Raw genomic sequence first — 20,047 nt, 5'->3', positions numbered from 1 at the left:
GGAGTGGGTTTGGAAATCAGGTGGAAGGTAAGGAGAGACAGCCAGGGTCCTTAGGAACCCAAGGGATCTCCGAGTGAGGGAAAGAGCCTGTCTTTCCCGAGTGGACATTTATTTAGCACCCCCTAGGCGCCAGGCACTGTGCTCAGTGCCTATAATGTTCATTCTGACTTTAACAACAGTCCTGTCAGATAAATAATCATATCCCCATTTGTAGATGAGGAAACTGAGGCTCAGAGCCACACTGCCTCCAAACAGTAACAGACTGCTTCCTTCAGCACAAAAGGCAGCAGGTAAGATGTGGGGAACTTGAGTGCATGGATCTTCCGCCTTAATGACAGAGAAAATAATAAACTCAGGAACTTAAAAGAAGAAAGAAAATAGGCAGCAGAGACACAATTAAGCTATAGCTGAAGGAGAAAATTAAAGGTTTCTAAGAACACAGATTTGGATTGAAAAGCACCCAGGAGGAAGTTTAGAAGCTCCTTGAGAAAGAGTAGTTCCTTAATGAACAACTAACAGACACCGGAAAAGCCTAGAAAAACTATTAGGCTTTTTCACCCCTTACGAATTCTCATTTTCAGCAACAAATAAGAAACTAGGGTGGGAAGTGGGATTGTGATGGCAGGCAACAAATGAGGTCTTTGATGTGAGTGTGCTGTGGTTGACTGCCCCCTACCACCAGGACATGACCATTGTCTTGCAAATGTTGGCCAGTGGTTACTTGACATTTATACTGGTTCTTTTAATCACGAATTTATTTTTGAGATGTAGAGAGGATGAGTACCTCCCCTGACCATCCATGCCTATTTTTAGGTCAGATATTGTAGCCAGGGCACCAGGCCCATGCCCCCTATTCACCTTGTGACCCCCACCCCAACTATAGGCATAATGTCAATGCCCAGGAGACTATGGATGACGCTGGAAGTTTAGCCTCATCAACCTAAGCTGGCAAGGTGATGGCCAACACTGTCTCATGTATGTATAGCACCTGAGACAATAAACATGCTAAAGGGCATGTTCCAACTAGGGTGGAAGACCAGGTCACAAGGCTTCACCATATGAAGAAAGCTGTTTACCAAAGTCACATGGTAATAGCACACAGACCTGTCATCCTGATGCAGGGAGAAATGTGGGTTCAGGTAAAGCAATTCACTGCTTCCTGGAACTGGCAGTTTAAGACCTACTAGGAAGGGAAATCCCCTGGTCCGGGCACAGACTAGTCATTTGGAACTGGTGATGAAAATACCTGTGGGTAAACCATTGTGTATTGCTGATCATAACTGATAAGTTCAGCCTTCTTGTGGGGGAGGTAACCCCAAATTAATCATATAGTTACTCGATTATAAAAGGGAAATCCAAGAGAAGCATGGGTGTTAGAAATCAAGAAACCGTATTACATAGTGGAAAGGACACTGACTTGAGATCAGGAAACTTGAAGACAGTACTACAGTTAGTTCGAAACTTGTGCAAAATCTCTTCTCCTCTTTGGGCCTCAATTTCCTCATCTGTAAAAATAAGAGGTTGGATAACCTCTAGGACACCTTCTAGCTTTAAGAACTGTAGATTCTAAGTAGTCATTTTAAGCAGTTTTAGGAAGCCAACCAAGAAAAGTATAAAGATTAAATAGTAAATGTAAAACGGACACAAGTGTTTCCCAAACTGTGTTCCGTGGAACACTAGCAATGAATAAAGTTTTTCATTAAAAAAATGTAAAATTGTTTAATAAGTTTTGGGAAACCCTGTGTGTTACATTTCTCTTCTAAGAGATGGACAATGAAAATTAGCATATTGTAGGCACTGGTTAACCTTATTTAATCAAGATTTTCCCAAGCTTTTTTTTCCCTTTAATATCTGTAAAACATCTGGACACTAATGCTGTGGGAAACAGTATTTGTTCTACTACACCCACCCTAAATTCAGCTCTAGCATTAACAGTGATATCTTAAAATGGCACCAGAAACAGACAGAAAGCCAAACTAGAGAATCTCTATCATACTTGACAAGCATGGGCAAACAGTTACTAAATCAAAATGATTTTTCTAGATCCAACTGACAAGCAGGAAATTTCTAATTCACCAGAACAAGTGATCATCTGCTCGGGAATTGTGTAGTCACGCAAGGGTGGAATTCTGGAAGCGATAGCATCAGTGTGCAAGCCAATCTAACAGGTGTGCCCAGATCACTACAGTAGCCTGGCAGGAATGACCCGCCTAGCAGGCACTTCCCTGTCTTTGATGCTTTGTGTCTGTGGTACTGACTACCTACCTTCCGGCCAACTTCCTGGCTGTCTGTGTTCCTGAGGGCAGCCTTGTCCATGTCTATCCTTTCTGCTCCCACTGACCAGGATCCCAGTGCACCCCACACCAGGCCAGCTCGCAAGACCTAAGATCAAAGGTTGGGTCATGGACTCTGAGGGATTCTGGGAGAAGAAAAGGGCTTTTGTTATGAATACAGAACCTGTTTGGAAGCAGGAAGCAATTAGGCTTAATCAATCACTTTCCTAGACAGAGCATACGTATCAGTGGGTCTTTGTAAATGATCTGATGGAAGGTGCACAAAATGTTGTGACAAACTGTAGGAGGTACTAACGTGGCAGACTAATTAGCAGTATGTAATTTCACATCAATGCCATTTATGAATGGGCATAAAATTGCTAGGGGCTGGGGGCAGAATGAGGCCATTGTAGATGGTGGGAGGCAATGTGGCCAGGCAGGTGAGGTGTCAGTAAACTTGGTGACAGGTGGGGACCTTTGCAGAGGTCAGAATTTAGGAGGTCCAAGAAGGGCTGGTGTTAGTGGATGAAGTCAGTGGGGTCTGGGAGTCAGGTGAACGTGGAAATTTGGCCAGAGATGCCCTTGGCACCAGATAGTTCTGGCAGTGGGCAGTGAGCCCTTAGTCTTTGAACAGAGCCTCAGTGACAGATCTGGTCCCAGGAACACTGGTCACAGTGAGGCAGGTCCTGGGCATCCTTTTTTGATCCAAATGAGACCTACACATGACAAAAAAGAAAACCCTACAAACGTGCTTCTAATATAAAGCAATAGTGTCTCAGTCCACCCATTACCACCCCAGATACCCCTCCATGGGAGCAACCACTTTTAATCATTCATAGCACTTTGGGAGCTAGCTGTATATTTACCAAGCAGTAAGCTTGAATCTGTAACTTGATGAATCAAAGACATAATCTATTGACTCTGTGTTAAGAAATAGAGTTTAGCTTACTTACATGCTCCTCCATCTACTTCCTAAATTTTGATAGTTAACATTGCTTTTTTTTTTAATTAACATTTTAACTTTAAATAATATTCTTAAACCTCTGTTATTTTATCAGTTTTGGGCTACATCCCTTCATTCTTTATTGTTGGTGTGGGAAATTGAGGTTCTGTGTTGTGTTTTAAGATTAATGTATTAGAATCATATTTATTTTTATGTGCAAAATATTTTTACAAGGAATACTTCAGTTATCTTAAGGGAATCCCTAATTGTAAGGGAATCTGCATAATCTTTTTATATTTGTGATCCCCTCCTCCCCCCTTTTAGCAGCAGGCAAAAGTTTATTAGAGTATAAGATTAGAAAGTAAGAGTAGTAGCCAATTCGGCTGAGGTCATGATCTCAAAGTTTGTGGGTTCAAGCTCCATGTCAGGCTCTGTGCTGAGAGCTCAGAGCTTGCAGCCTGCTTCGGATTGTGTGTCTCCCTCTCTCTATGCCCCTCCTCCATTCCTGTTCTCTGTCTGTCTCTCTCTCTCTCAAAAAATAAATAAAAAAATAAATAAACATTAAAAAAAAAAGCAATAGTAGTAAGAAAGCTCTTTGTAGAGGGGACATTCAAAAGTGAATGCCCGTATATTTGTGCTTTAGAGCAATATCAGGGAGGCTATAACAAGTTGATTATTAGGAGGTGAGTGGACAGAACCCTCTGAAAACTTTCGTGTACAACTTTAAGTGAACAGATACAGTTTCACCGACACACAGACACACAGATGCTCAAATCTATTAAAAAACTTTTTGGTCTTAAGTTTACAAGCCAGCAATCTTTGTAGCTTCAAAGACAAACTGCTCAGTATTCTTAGAAATTTCTTTGTTCTTTTTAGCAAACACTAGAAATTCTCCTTTATGATAATAAGATACAGAATAAGTTTAGAATTAGCTTAAAAGATGTTGCAACTGGTATAAAAATATTCACTAGGCTTTTCCTTATCTATCTACCAAATTTAATGGCTAGCTCAAAAGGCTAGATTCATTGCTAGAATCTTTCAAGTTTCCTTCCTTCCCTCCTTCCCTCCTTCCTTCCTTCCTTCCTTCCTTTTTTTAGAGAGAGAGTGCAAGTAAGTCAGGGGCAGAGAGGGGCAGAGAGAGAAAGGGAGAAAGAGAGAAGTGGGGCTCACCCGAAGTGAAGCTTGGGGCTCTTGCTCACCTGAAGTGGGGTACAAGCTCACCAAGTACAGTGTTCAAGCTCACCCAATGTGGTGCTCTAGTTTACCCAATGTGGGACTCGAACTTACAAACCATGAGATCATGACCTGAGCTGAAGTCGGATGTTTAACCCACTGAAGATTTTTTACTAAACAAATTGAAGCTCATAACAGTGAAACCAGACCTGACTGAAAGATCATGGGACTTATATTTTTGTTTTTCAACACTACTATGATGAAATTATTAGTGCTTTTCGTATTCTCTCTACTTTTCTCTCTTTTTTTAGTATTAGTTCCTAATATTGGTTAGCTATAGCTTGACTTTTCCATTGTCAAGGTAGATAATATTCATATTCCACTTTGTAACTAGAGTTATATCCTCTGTGCCTGTCTACAGGTCAATTTTTAGAAGTTAGAAAACAGTAAACATGTATACTATTGTGGCTATGTAGCTGTTGTTCCTTGAAGAGCCAAGTAGCAGCTAGAATTCCATTTCCTTTGCTGTGATTCTAACTCGGTCCTTGTGCCATTTAGGGGAGAATAGTCCTAATATCCAAATGGCTTACTTTTTTTCTTACATTTTATTAGTTGTGTAAAATCATGTCATGACATTTTAGCTTAAGTCCTATTTAGACATGGACTTTCTTCTTCCCCTTTCCTGGAATTTCAATAAGCTTTCTTCTCTCTTGTTGCCAAAATATATAGTCAGCATGTCCTTAAAATCATTCAGTTTGTTAATCCTACTGTTCATTGTGTTGAATCCAGTTCCTAATCAGAGGCATCTCTCTGGGGGCTTCCATCCTTCTGCTCAATATCTTCTGGTTTCTCTGCAGTACAACTGTTATTCCTGGACTCTACTCCATTCCCGAGTGATCACTACTGTTTTCAGAATCTCGTGTTTTTCTCCTTCATGGTTTACATCCTCATTTTGCTGGAGTACATGCTTTAGTATCTTCCTCAGAATTCATATGTGGGAGGTCAGTTTTTTGAGCTCTTGTCTACTAAACTTTGCTTTCACTTAATGGGTAACCTGGCTAAAATGCTCATTTCAAAATAATTTTCCCTCACTTTTAAAATCAGCACTCCATTGTTTTCTAGCTTTCACTGTTGCCAAAGGGAAGTCTAATTTTTGTTCCTTTATAAGAGTTCAGTTTTTGCCTTTGGAAATATTTAGGGTTTTTCTTGAAGTTGCACAACGATGCATGGTGGTATGGACTTTCTACATTTTGATCTTTCTGTTGTCTACTTTATGGGCTATTTCAACCTGTAGACTTGTGTCTTCTTCAGTGTAGAGATATTTACTTCTGGTTATCTATTATTTTCTTCTCACTTATTTATCTGGTTATTTCTTTTGTTTTCTCTGTTCTCTCTTTCTTCATCTCCTGTTAGCTGGATGTTGTAGCTATAAGACATCTCTTCTTTTTCTTCTCTTCTTTCCTTAAACTTTGTACCGCCTCATCCTTCTGTTCTCAATTCTGGGATACATACTTAACTTTATCTTTCACATCTTCTATTGCATTTTTTATTTTAGTGATCATTTTGTCATTTCCAAAAGTTCTTTTTTGTTCTTACATTATTTTTTGTTTTTCATTGCATCTTGCTTTATAGATAGAATATTCCTCTTTGGTGAGTCTGGAGCTAGTAATTACTATTTTCTTCAAAATTCTCTTCTGTGTCCTGATTTATAAGTTTATTCCAGCCCAGGTTGTTCTATTTTTATCGTGCATGTATTTGTGTATTTGTTGCTGGTTTTCATCACACCCCTGGCAATCTTTGGTTGCTGAAATGGATTCCCAGCTGTAGTGTGTGTAGGTCTGTTTCCCTAAAGGGGCTCTTCCTTCACAGGCAACTTGACAGTTGCACATTTGTGAGCACAGTTAGTTCTTGAGGAGGGCTTCCTTTGGGTGCAAACATTCACACTAACAGCCCTGGTTTTCTTCAGGTTTATTCAGATCCTCTAGAGAAGTTTTCTAAGGCTTTCTTTTCCTTACCTTTCATCTGTGTCATTTTTGCCATTCTCTGTGTTCCAGACATCTGTAGCAACCTTTCATCTACTTATGGCTGACTCCCCATCCCAGTCCTCTTTGCTTAGAGACATGTATGCATTTCCCCCTTTCCTACCCTTTTAGCAGGGAAGGAAGTATCTTGGGAAGAGAAACAGGAGGAGAGAAGAGGTGCCTAATGTGTGGTTTGAAAACAAAAAGCACTTTAAAAATTATTTTAACCCAATTTCAAAATGATCACTGTAGAAAATTGAGAAATATATATACATAAGTAATAAAAACAAAAAAAAAGATCTGTTTTTCCATCACCCAAAAATAACATTAACATTTTAAAAACATGTCCTGGTTCCTTTTTTTTTTTTCCTATGCATAAATTTATATGTTGCCTTTTATTTTTTTACAATGAGATTATACCATATGTTGTGTTTTGTACTATGTGTCTGAAAATGAAACAATAGCTTTTAAATATCTTTCCATGTCAAAATATCTTTCTATGTCCATATTTCTGACAACACAGAACCCTGGTATTTATTGAAAGACATATCACCACTTACTGAGCCAATCCCCTACTTGTAGACATTAGGTTCCTTCTCATTTTCACTATTATAGATAAGCATTTATAAATATTTTTGGCTACATCTCTATTCATATCCTTGACTATTTACTGAGGATAAAGTCCCAGTCGTGGAATTAGTTGCTGGTCAACCCATGTGCAGTACCAGTGTTGGGCCCCCATTCAGGGCACCCTTTGAAATAGGCCCTCGTTAGCTCTCTGGTTCCATACCCTCACCTCAACCCATTTCACCTGAGCTCCCCCAACAAGCATAGAGGGTGGGGGGAGGTAAAAGCATAATTTTCAGAGTCAGAGTGGCTGGGGTTGAATCCTAGCTTTCCCACTTACTAAATGTGTGACCTCAGGCTATTTTAATTAACCTCTCTGATCACTAGTTTCCTTTTCTATAAAATGGGGGAAATAATTCTGCTTTTCTGATGTGGTTGTTGTAAGGATAAAGCAAAATAAAAAATGCATGGAAACCATTAGCACAGGCACTGGCAGGTTGAAATTGTTCATAAATCCATAATGATGGGGTTAGACCCAGCTCTCTTCCTAAGCCCATGTAAATCTTCCTGCAAGGCCACAATGGAGATGTACCCACCCTTCTGTGAAACCTTCTTGACCAAAGCTTATAGAGTACTTGTGGGCTGCACCCACTTTTGATGTTCCAAACACGTCATTTGTTGCATTTTTCTGTATGTGAGCATGGACAGAGGCGATGTCCTTTCCTCACCATCCCACACTGTGCCTCCCTCCCCATCATGACTAATTATGTCTTCTCATGAGTGTGGTTGGGGAATAGAAGCAATGATGAAGAGGAGCTTGTGACTCAGTTCTTTAGATTGTTCTCAGGATTGTTCTTTAGAACTTGCTTAGAGCCCTTTGGTCTCTGGCTGTTGGATGCGACCTCCTGCCCGCCTGGGATACCTGAACCCCAGTGTAGTCAGTGGGTAGTAGAAGCAAGGAACTCTGCTGAGGAGGGGACAGCAGGTGCTTTGCTAAGGCTGAGCCTCCCCAGGGAGTTGGGGGGGTGGGGAGGATGGTTAGTGGCAGAGCTCAGTATGTGGCCACAGGACCTTTGTACAGCCTGCCAGCTGCCTCACTCACCCTCATTACTTTGCACTGTGCCATAAATGCTTTTGTGGCCAGCAGGGCTTTCCTCCCAAGCATCATCCAATCCACAAAGGTCCCTTTCATGCCCCATGGATGCCTCCCCAGTTGCCAGGGGAGATTCAGAAGCCCAGTTGCCAGAAGTGCAGATGGAAGGGCTTGCCATGGGATAGCTTCCAGGAGAGGGCCCCGATGAGGGGAAGATGATTCATGGAGTGGAGTAGGCTGCTCAGCCCTCTCCCCTTTTGGGTGTCTTTCAGGAGTCATGGCTGGTTTCAACATGGGGGGTGACCTCAGGGAGCCCGCTGCCAGCATCCCCCTGGGCTCCCTAGCAGCTGTTGGCATCTCGTAAGTAAGTTCCCCTCACGGCAATCAGCTGGAGAGAGGGAGAAAACCCCAGGCAAAAGGGGATTGCCCCTTTTGTTCTGAGAGTGCCCCGACTCTGTGGCTGATCTATTTCATATTCCAATTCTCCTTTTAACACTCAGCCAGCTGGAAAATTCACGTCTGGTGGGTTCAGACGCTTGCCNTGCGGGGGCGGGGGGGTGGGGGAGGGAGGAATCCTTTCTTTCCTTTCTCCTCAGCCTCCTGTCCCTCCTCCTCCCCCACTTCCATTTTGAACTTGGGGATTTTTTTAACCATTGGTTTTCTGGGATTGTTGGGAGGAGGAGGAATTTAAAGATGAAGAGTTTTGCAGCAGACAGGTTGGGATTTCTATCCCAGCTCTGCTGCTGGGGGGCTGTGTGATTTTGAGCATTTTACTTTGTTCTCTGAGCCTCCATTTCCTTTCTTGGAAAGTGGGGATAATGAGAGTATGTGTGCCCCAGAGACTGTGGAGCAGATACTGTGTGTAAAGACACATAGCAGTCTCTCCTCTCCCCACCCCCCTCGCCTCCCCTGCACCACCCCAAGGCTGTCAGGCTCCCTGGGGTTTAGTTCACACTGTGCCACCCACATGAGCACACTGAGTGGCCTCCGGTCTGCTTCTGACCTTCTAGAATCTTCTGGTTTACTCTCGGTACTACAGGAAGAAGCTTCTGTGCCTTAACTGGGTAGATGTGAGAGGCATAGGCATGACAATGTCTTGAAAAGTTAAAAGTACCCATGTTATTTTAACCATGATATTTTTAAAATATTAGTATGTGTACTTCACAAATGCTGAATGTGCTCTTATAGAGCTTATTATAGCGAAACCATCCCTTCAGTCTATTTTGTGCTCAATAGGGCTGCGTGTTGGGAGGAGAATGCAGACAACAGTGCACACATGGGGTGTTGGGAAGGAAAGAGAAGAAAGAACCCTGCCTCATTTGGGGGTCACAGCTGGGAGGCCACTGGAGAAACCTTTGGCCCATCCTCTCACTGCCCAGATGGGAATGAGGCCGCGGGGACCATGTGACTTTCTCAAGGTCACAGGGTGCCTGGGGGCAGAGCCAGGTCACTGCTGCCCCTGTCACACTTGGCTCTGCTCTCTATCATCTGGGATTCAAGGAACAGCAGGACCGAGAAGCCTGAAAGATCATGTACTTGTTCTTCGGGGGTACGAAGGGGGGCTGGGGCGTTGCAGGTCAACTCTGCCTGGGTCCCGGCAACCTGGAGGTCAGCGGGGCTGCCCGCCCTCCACTCCCAATACATTTTGTGTGTTTTTCTTCTTTGATGTCAGAGACAAAACAATGATACATTTTTTTTTGGCAAGAGATGCTAGAGGAGCAATAGTACTGAAAGCCCCCTCAGACAAGCAAGGGGGGGGCTTCATGACTGGCCTTTCTTTTTTCTTCTGAGACAAGTCCCCACGGGAACCCAGGAACTGAGTGGGGTGGGTTGGGATGGAGTTGGCTGCAGTCAGGGGTGTAGCTCTCTTCCACTCTTGGGGATTTTTGCAGGTGGTTTCTGTACATCGTATTTGTCTTCCTGCTGGGCGCTGTCTGCACCCGAGAGGCCCTTCGCTATGACTTCCTGATAGCGGAAAAGGTGGGTAAGTCCGGCACTGCTGAAGGGCCCAGTCGGCTGGTTCCTTTCTTTCCGCCTGTAACAAATGGTACCAGCCCTGCCTGGGAATCCAGTCTTGGGCCCAGGGCTGACGTCGCGGGGGAAGAGGGGCAAAAACATGGAAAAGGTACAGGTTTTTCTTATAGATCCCTAGAAACAGATACCAGCCTCTGGAAAAGCGCATACATGCAGGTGACTAAATAATAGGAGCAAAAATCGGGACAGAAACAAAGGATGCCGTCATCAGAAATCCCTTGCTCCATCAGCCCTTCATTTTTGCCAATCACCTCACCTCCCACGGTGAGTAGAAAGTGCTGCTTTCGAGAAGCAGGTAAAAGGAGGAGGCTGATGGACCAAAAAGAGGCAGCAAAGTGGAGGGAGTCCAGGGTGAGGCCCGTCTTGCTCTCTGAGGACCTTGACTCTGTGTACTCGCCCAGGGGTGGGCTGGGGTTGATCTGGCCACAGTATCTTTGTTTCTAGAGCTGTACATGCTGCCTGCCAGAAGATTAGCAAATTCCTCACGTTCCACAGCTGCCCTTAACAGGCTAGAGAGGTCATATGACAGTCAAGGACACTCATTTGGCATCTCTAGAACCTAGGAGAATAAGATTCCCAGATGCTTTTCTGGAAACCCACCAAAACTCCTACCTTCCCTTAAGTTCCTAGAGGAAAAGTGGACCCTGAGATTCCTGTTATTTATCAGAGAAATGTTAGTAGGCTAGGAAAGTTTTCTTAGTTAACTTCTCAGTGTTTTCTGCTCATATTTTGGGAGAATGTACCATTTTCTCTTGGTGTGAGGCTTGGCAAAAGCTACTTCGCTGATGTTCATGGAGGGCCACTGGCCACTCCTTGAAGCAGCCTGGGGCAGGAAACTCTGAACTTTTTCTTCTGAGCTACTTTTTGGGCTTGGTTTCCACACTAGCACAGGTTTCTTTTGAAGATATGTAGGTGATAATGTAAAGATAACTTATGTTTGACTTTACTGTGAAAGCAGGTTTTAAAAGAGGGGAGCTGCTCAGGTAATGAGAGGACTGTCACCCCATTTCCAGGGACCAAGATCTTAAACCCCCAGGGAAAGGTTTGCTCTCAGGGAAGGAATCTACAGCCCTCATGTTTAACTATATGCCCGCTTCTGTCTTGAGTTTCACCTCCCAGGGGCCTTTTCTCTAATTGTGGAATGAAAAGCTTGGCTGCATTGGAGGAATTAAAGGCCTCAGGGAACAGTTGATCCTTTGACCCAGGGAATCTGCCTGCTGCTGTCTGCAACTAGCTAGCTAGCTAGCTCCGCCTGCCTCTAAAGCTGGTTTCTTTCTAGTAGATTCTCTCAGAGGTCCTTTCAACCATTCGAGGCTCTGATCTGGATGGGACATGGCAAATTATCCCCTGGTCTGGGGCTCCTCTCTCTCCTCCCTCCCCTCCTTTGCAGAAAGAACTAAAAACAGGTATGTGGGAGGGGAGACAGCCTGTATCCAAGGAAGGCTACAACTAGAAAGTAAAAACATCTCCATGGACAGCACAGGAAAGCCTTGGTGGGTGGAAATTCCACTGCCAATAATAGGCACATGGACTGGGGGAAGCTTGTTTGGAATGCCACCTGTCCCAGACGTTGAACAGGTAGGCAAGCAGTTAGCCATTTGGGGGCACCTGCTAAACTGTGCTTGGCAATAATCTGTGGGAGTGACATTGTGCACACATCAGGATGAGAGGTAGAGAGCTCATTTTTTGGAGAGGAATAGACTGTCTTCTAGAACAGACAGTTGTAAAGCCTATAAAGAAAAGCAAGATACTGTTCTTGGTTCTCTGGAAGAGCAAGTAAGTCAACAATGACAGAACCAAGCAGGACAACTCCAAATGGCGGGGCTCTGGTGTCCTGGTGCCCCCCAAGGTCCCCCCTACAAAAGGGATCATATGAGATTCCCCCCCCCCAAAAAAAAAAACCTTGTCTCTCTTTGGGACTGACTCGGCTGTAGTAGCAGGTATATACTCAGGCAGTGAGCTGGGCCACAAATAATTCTACTAGCAGTGCCTGGACAATGTAAGAGTAAAAGTGTATAGTGTCCCACATGGTCACTTGTCCCAGCTCACCACCCTGACCTGGTTTTAATAAACGGTTCATCTCAGTTTCATATCTTAGCTGCGGTCTGGATTCTCTCCTGGGCCTTAAGGAAACAAGGCCTCTTAAGTCTGGTCTGTGTCCTGAAGGTCTCGCCTTCAGGCCTCGACCAGGCCAGGCCTCCAGGATGCTCCCCTTGGGGCTGGTTCTCAAAAAGCTCCTCAGGGCACTTCTCTGTCTTTCTGTCAGGTGCTTTCTGCCAGAACACTTATCTTCAATGCATGCTGGCTGCCCTGGCCTCCTTTCCACAGCTGGTCAGTTCATCTGTTTCTTTTTGGGTTTCCTGCAGCTTCTCCGATCTATTTCTAATTATTTGGCTTCCCAGCCTACAGTTTCTCTAAGAAGTTTCTTTTTGCTCTATATCCATGCCCCACTGAAACTTTTTTGGCCCTTGGGTGTTAGTGTCCATAGTGTTATGCTTTCTAAAAACCTTTAGTACATTGTGGTGGCTCTGAGGTAATTTATGTAAAGCACTATACCTGGTAGATAGTAGGTCCTTGTTAAATTTTGACTCCTTTGTACGCTCCTTACGGGGATAACCTTATAGATGGGACATTTTCACACCATACTTAGCTGGATAGGAAAAAATCTACCATATTTAGCTGGATAGGAAAAAAAATCAATCTCAATATGAATCCCAATATTATTTAGTTATAGAAAAAGGAATTGTATAAAGAGCAGGTATTAGTAGGGGTAAAACTGAATAGATTAAGTAATTGTTTCAGAATAAACTTGTATACAGTCCAGGAAAAAAATGTTTATTAAACAAACACCAAGTACTTTAGGAAGCCTGGAGCTTGCTAACTAGCAAAATAAGAACAAACTACGGAAAAGAACCCCAAAAGCATCTTTGTTAAAAATGAGGCATCCCAGAGAGTAAATCTAATCATTCTTGGACTTGGCAGTCATGGTTTCATGTATTCGAGAAGGACCTTGAGTTCCCAGGGCACAAGCTGTGCTTGGCAATATGGGGGTGGGGCAGGGCTCGCGGCTGGTGAAGGAGCCTTACCAGCTGTTGAGTATCCACCGTCCATCAGCTAGGCTGCCCTCTGTTCTCCATCATGGACACCGAGCTGCCTCTCAGGAAGCGAAGCCATCTTTATTTCCTGAATGGAAAATGGCTATCAAGTGAGAGAGAAAACTTGACTGAAAGTTGAGATGTTGGTCATTTTGTGGAGTAGGGTCTGTATTAGAAAACTCATGTTTGATGTGGGAGAAAACTAGGAGACTATGAAGCAATTTGGGATTGTAAAGGGTTTCAGGATGTACTCCTCAGTAACATCAAGGGTCCATAGGAATTGGATGAGGCAGAATGAACACCTTGCAAATGACTTTGAACCCAATCCTCAGGAGAAGGGAGCAGCCTGTGGATAAGTGGGATTTCTCAGTGAAGCTCCAATGGAAGCTGGGATAAAATATGAAAAGCAGAGAGATGGAATTATGATTTTTATCAGTAGTTACTGAGGAAAGAAATTAGGGTAGTTCCCACCTCAGATAATATGTTGGAAAGACAGAGAACTTTTTTGTGATGGCTCAGACAGGTGTGTAACAGAGGGGTGATTTTTTTTCCCCTGTAAAGAACTGTTGGCACACATCTACTCAAAGAAATCCTTCCTTCCATCTCCACTGGCACAGTTAGCAAGTTTGCAGTTCTTTCTGAATAGAGAAAATGGTTAAACTATGCAAGGGCTGGGAGAAAAGCTATGTAGTGTCCTGCTGTGCCTATAAAGGCTTACCCTGTGCCTTAGCACTGTGCCAGGTGTATAACCTGTCCTCAGTGAAAGCTGCCGAGAATGGATGGATGATAGAGAGGACAAGATAGGGTGCACGTGGGTGAGAGATAGAAGCGGTTTTTAGAATTCATCCAGATGTGAGACATTTAATTTATTTTTCAGCAAATTGACAGAATAATATCTTTTTTAAAAAATGTTTATTTACTTTTGAGAGAGAGAAAGGGCAAGCATGGGACAAGCAGAGAGACAGGGAGACAGAGGATCTAAAGTGGGCTCCGTGCTGACAGCAGAAAACCTGATGCAGGGCTTGAACTCAAGAACCATGAGATCATGACCTGAGCCAAAGTCAGATGTTTAACCGACTGAGCCACCCAGGTGCCCCAATAATAATTTCATATAAAAAATTATCAAGTGAACACACCATTATAAACATACCTCTCCTGCACCCAGCCTAGAACCTCTAGAATCCCAGGGTGTTTGTGAGAAGGCTGGCCAAAAATGGGCATGCTGGTGCCAGAGACTCCAGTTCCTGGGTCAGCCCCACACTAGGAGGAAGCCAGATTGGGTTGTTTCATTTCCAATCTGAGTAAATGGACAGGCCTTCAATGAAGAAAAACTTTTTAACACAAATATATATAACCTTTTGGATAAGAAGCCATACAGTTTCTGCAAGGAGGTACCATGCCTACGTCTCCTGGAGAGTCTCTGAAGGGACAGTGCAGTGGGTACAATGCACCTCACCCAGTGGTTCTCCATCCTGGCTGTGCATTAGAATCACCTGGAAGGTTTTGGAAACATCAGAGATGTCTGTGCCCTACCCTACACGGGTAGAGCAAAACCTCTGCAGTGATTCTTAGGTATAGTCAGAGCAGCGACCCACTAGTTAGATTTTCTAAAAAGCTTTCAATACAATTTCATCACAGAGTCTGTGTATTTTTAAAACCAGCAAATACAGGATGCATTTGGTCAGGAAGATAGAAACAAAGGTTGGAGGTGAAGGATTGCATCTCAGAATGGATCAGAGGTTGATAATGGAACCGGTTTATCTACCAATTTTGTGAGGCATCCAGGGCACGAGTCACAGTGAAGTCCTGAAGCTTCATGAATTCCGTGGGCACGTGCTGAGCCTGTTTGCTAGACTGTTAGGTGTGGTGGGGCAGAGGCAGCGGCAAAATGCATGAGACACGAGCTTATGTTGCACTGCAAGATAAGCCATGAGTGTGACAGACAGTAACACAGGGCGGAAATTACAATTATATGCTATCAGAATATACAAATAAAGTGATGGGAGGGGTACCTGGGTGGTTCAGTCAAGCATCTGACTTCATTTCGGCTCAGGTCATGATCTTGCAGTTTTGTGAGTTCAAGCCCTGCGTTGGGCTCTGCACTGGCAGCATGGAGACTGCTTGAGATTCTCTCTCTCCCTCTCTCTGCCTCTCTCCCACTTGTTCTTTCTCTCTCTCTCTCAAAATAAGTAAACTTGGGGCAACCTGGGTGGCTCAGGCAGTTAAGCATCCGACTCCGGCTCAGGTCATGATCTCACCATTCGTGGGTTGCAGCCCTGCATCAGGCTCTGTGCTGACTGCCAGCTCAGAGCCTGGGGCTTGTTTCAGATTCTGTATCTCCCTCTGTCTCTGACCCTCCCCTGCTCATGCTGTCTCTCTCTCTCTCTCTCTCGCTCTCTCAGAAATCAATAGAACAAATTTTTACAAGGAATGTATTCTGCTTCACAAATTTTCTTTTCTGTATTGAACTATATAGTTTATAATTTCTTTGCCATTTTTAAGTAATACTGGCTCTGTATCAATTTTATCAATTTGGATATGGATTTTTTCCGATGTGGCTTATAAATGATATCCTCATTGTAGCTGCTCCACTGGATGAAAATAAGTACATTAAATAATATATTATTTACTTCAAAAAAAAGAAATAAAACATTAAAAAATAAATAAATAAACATGAAAAATAAATAAATAAACTTTAAAAAAGTGATGAGAAACATTAGATGACATTAATTTCTTCTAGTAATAAAATGATAAGAAGGGTGGGGAGCAATAGATATAGACACCTGTGATAATGAAGAAAATAGGAGAGATTCTGGGGATAAGATGGGATAACACATCTAGGGAAAAGTAATCCACACTGAAATGAAGTTCAAGTTAGGCTCTGCAGTGGACTGACTTATGTTCATCAGATCCCTGACATCTCTGATCATTTGGGGGTTATTCCACCTATGTGTCATCTTGGAGGGAGTGATGAGCCCCACTTCATATTAATATTACAGAAGCCCAAAGGACAAAACCCTCTCTTGCCTGTCCCTTTGTGGCCTTAGTAGGGCATGGCCTGTCCCTTTGTGGTCTTAGTAGGTCATATGACCTAGGTTAGACCCATCAGATGCCCCCAGTGTAATGAATGGGGCAACAATGAAGGGATGGTGGGAATTCATCTGCAGGGAAGCAGGGTGCTGGTAGCGTCCTGGTCATACCGTTCTTGTTCCAGAGTCCAGGTTGTGGCTCCAGGCTTCAGTCCTGCCCCTTTCCGAGCCTGATCTTTTAGGCTTGTGATGATTCTGTGAACCTCCAGTGTCCTACAAATACATTCTTTTAAAAATATTTTGTTTCCAATCAGGAATTCTGGCTGGTGTAGGTCTTCTGTGATAATCTATGAACCAGGGACTAGTATTCCATGTAGCTGGATGCCACTGACCCAGTGAGCTGGTAAGGAAAGGACATAAAAAGTGAGGCAGAGAATCTTCATCACGAAGGGTATGACAAACACGCAAATTAAGATGACCCCATCTGTGATCTTTGGACAGATGAGCATTTGGAACATACAGATCTGGCCATCGTGCCTACAGTAAAGTAGAATGGAGACGGGCATCTCAAATAATCAGAAAACAGAGAGACTTCACGCTAAATACAGATGAGATCCAGTGCGGGCAGTGGGGTGGGTTCCTGACGGCCTGCGACACAACTGTGTGGCCAGCAGCACTGATCTTTGCAGGTGGACATCCGGCAGAACAACTGTGCCCTCTCTTAGTCTATCTGTTGGTGATTTGAGGGCCATGTGGGTCATGAAGCTCATTCATTCCTTCAGCATTTGTAGCTCTGTGTTGGCACCAAGGATCCTAGCATGAACAAGACAGGGGCCCTGCAGAAATGAGGCCTCTGGGACCACTTGTGTGGTGGGGTGCTACTCCCCTTATGCTAAGGTGCTACGGAGCCCTGAGGAGCAGCCACTGCTGTGAGGGGTTCGGGGAAGGCCTCATGGGGCAAGGGAGGTTTGTGCTGAGTCTTGAAGCCCAAGTGGGTTTAACAGACAGACAGGGAGTAGATTGGGAGTGGACAGAGGGTGTCAGCTGGCAGGGAAGCACGCTGACAGCGACCCTGAGTATGTGGGGTACGGGGCTCCGAAGGCTGCAGACTAGGAAGGGCCGAGGATGTCAGGGTGTTGGGGAGCCATTGATATTTTTACAGCAGTGGCATTACAATCAAGTTTGAGTTTAGAGAGGTCACTCTGGCAGAGGCTTGGGGATAATTCAGAGTGGACAGAACTTAGAGACAGGAGGCCAGTGGGCCAGTGGTTCTCAAAGTGTGGCCCCCAGACCGTCAGCATCAGTATCAACTGGGAACTTTTTAGAAATCCAAATTCTTGGGCCCTTCCCTAGAACTACTTAATCAGAAACTCTGAGGTGGGGACCAAAAATCCAAATTTTAACGAGCCTTCTAGATGAGACTGATGCATGCTCAATTTGAGAAGCTCTGTGTTGTCCATACAGGAGGTGATGGTGAGCCAAACTGAAATAGTGGCGGTATGAATGAAATGGGATGGGGTTGGGAATATTGGAAACATATCCAAGAAGCTGAATCTAGAGGGCTAATGATCGATGGGGTGCAGATGGTGCCAAGGAACAGAAAGGGACAAGCATATTCTGGCATTGGGTAATGAAATCACTTCCTTATGTAGGTGTCCCTTGTGGGCTTCCTGTTCCTTTCGGGCTTATACATCTCATCCCTGGCCTCCTGTATGGGAGGTCTCTATGGAGCCCCCCGGATCCTGCAGTGCATTGCCCAGGAGAAAGTGATTCCCGCACTGGCCTGCCTGGGGAAAGGGGTGAGTGACCCTCTTTTTGAGAAATGTACATTTTGCCATGAACCTGATTATTGGCCAATAAATGGCTTAAGTCTCTCCAGTTAGAGCCAGTGGTCAAGTTCTCCAGAGTGGGAGAAGTGAGAATGCAGAACTTGTTCTCTCCTGTCCTCTGGCCGCCTTAGGGCAGGGCCAGTTGGACAAACCATCTGTCAACGTCTCAGCCACCAGGACCCCTTAGCACTGGGTTAGCTAACTGACAGAATGGCATCTTGGACCCTGAGCAACAGGGAAAGGGAGTGTCATATCCTTTAATAAAAATAAATTCAGATCCTCTCAGTTCAGTATAGAAGAAAAAAATCTCTTGGTGAGGAGGGGAGTTGGACCTAACAGCTCGAACTCTGCCCTTGATTTTTGCCTTTCCTTTGGGGTTGCTCTGTGATTATTTCTCACTCCTCAGGCCTCTGGGCTTCCTGTCAGTCTTCATGGCCCAAACTCTCACTGATATAGTATAGCTTGGTCGAGTCACAAAATGATTGGATGAGACATTCCTAAAACCTAAGTGATAACAAGAGATAGAGAGAGAGAGAGAGAATCCCACTTCCCAATGATGTGGTTTACTGAAGGAGTTCGTTTCTATCTTGTTGGATAGTACCACAGAGACCCTCCTCCAACCCCTTGCCACCCCAGACCCCCCTTGGGTAGGGCCACCGGCCCTCCATTACCATCCTCCACTTCTGACCCATCTGCCAGCAGGGGCTGGGTAGGAGCACTGACTCTAATCTCTGTACCTTCTATGCTGTACATGTCTTTTCTTTTACCTTAATTTCATGTATTTTTATTAAGTAATATATACACAGAGCTCAAAACTAAGAAAGCTATAAAAGGTATACATTGAGAATTTTTGCTCCTATAGTGAGTCTTTTAGTATCTCTTTCTTCACCAGCACCCATGCCCTATCAGTAGTGTTTTTATTAGTTTTTTATGAATCCTTCTCTCTATTTTTTATACAGTGATAGTATTCTAACACATTCTTCTATACCTTGCTTTTCTTCATTTAATATAACTTGGAAGTCCAACTTTTCATATGTATGTCAAGAGAAGTTTTTCATTCTTTTTCCATTGTGTGGATACATCATGGTTTTTACCCAGTTTTCTATGGATTGACTCATGTGTGGCTTTCAGTAAACAGTGCTACAAGGAATAATTGTGTGTGTGTGTATAATTATTTTATGTGCAGGTATATCTGTAGGATAAAGTTTCACAAGTGGGTTTATTGCAGCAAAGGGTAAATACATTTTTAATTTTAATAGATATTGTCAAGTTACCTTTCATAGAATTTGCATGATTTTGTACTTCTACCAGCAGTAGCAGTTCCTGCTTCCTGACAGTCAGCATCATTCTTAGACACAGGCCCTAAGACCCTGCTTTATAAGATTCCGTTCTGGGTTCTGGTCCTTGGGATAAGAAGTTCATGAGTTCAAGGGAACATGCCTGCTGGATCCCGGACCCCTCTTCTGGATAGTCTAGGTGTGCCGCACTGGACCATTCGTGCCTGGAATTCTCTGCCTGAATGTCCCACAAGCCACAACCAGGGTCTGCATGGGCCTCTTCCCTGGGCTTGTCCTTTTAGGACCCGGGTATGGGGCCAGGAGTGCACATGTGGGTGTGATGCCCCCACGGTGTGGTCTGGGAAGGGTAGGAGGTGGGCGAGGAGCTGGAGTGGGCATCCTCTACTGAGGATCTCTGAGGAGTACAAGGATTCTAAACTTGAACCTGGCCTTCCCCATTGTCCTAAGGAAGGAAGATAGAACCTATTTCCTTTAACAGTTTGTTACTTTGGTTTATACTTATTGCTGTTTAGACATAGCGTGTGTGACCTGTCATTTGCACTCTTGCCCCAGGTAGCAATTATTAGCAATCACAGTTCATTGTCAAATGTGAATTTTTTCCAGTTGTATAGTGAGAAATGGCATTTCAGGATCCTTATGATTTGCATTACTCTTTTTTTTTTAATGTCTATTTATTTTTGGCGGGGGGGGGG

The 20,047-nt window shown here is 44.0% G+C and overlaps 1 protein-coding gene across 1 annotated transcript in view; it reads left to right on the top strand.

Moving 5' to 3' along the window:
• Positions 1–20,047, top strand: part of SLC12A8 (solute carrier family 12 member 8) — a 137,380-nt gene that overhangs the window by 87,925 nt on the left and 29,408 nt on the right. Inside the window, exons 7-9 of the mRNA XM_077767745.1 lie at positions 8,343–8,430; positions 9,963–10,050; positions 17,881–18,027. Coding sequence (XP_077623871.1) covers positions 8,343–8,430; positions 9,963–10,050; positions 17,881–18,027 — 323 coding nt within the window. The remainder of the gene's footprint in view (positions 1–8,342; positions 8,431–9,962; positions 10,051–17,880; positions 18,028–20,047) is intronic.

Source organism: Crocuta crocuta, unplaced genomic scaffold (genome assembly GCF_008692635.1).
Source record: "Crocuta crocuta isolate KB4526 unplaced genomic scaffold, BGI_CrCroc_1.0 scaffold45, whole genome shotgun sequence".
Taxonomy (NCBI): Eukaryota; Metazoa; Chordata; class Mammalia; order Carnivora; family Hyaenidae; genus Crocuta; species Crocuta crocuta.
Note: the sequence above shows the minus strand (reverse complement) of the source record. Positions and strands in the feature narration are given on the sequence as shown.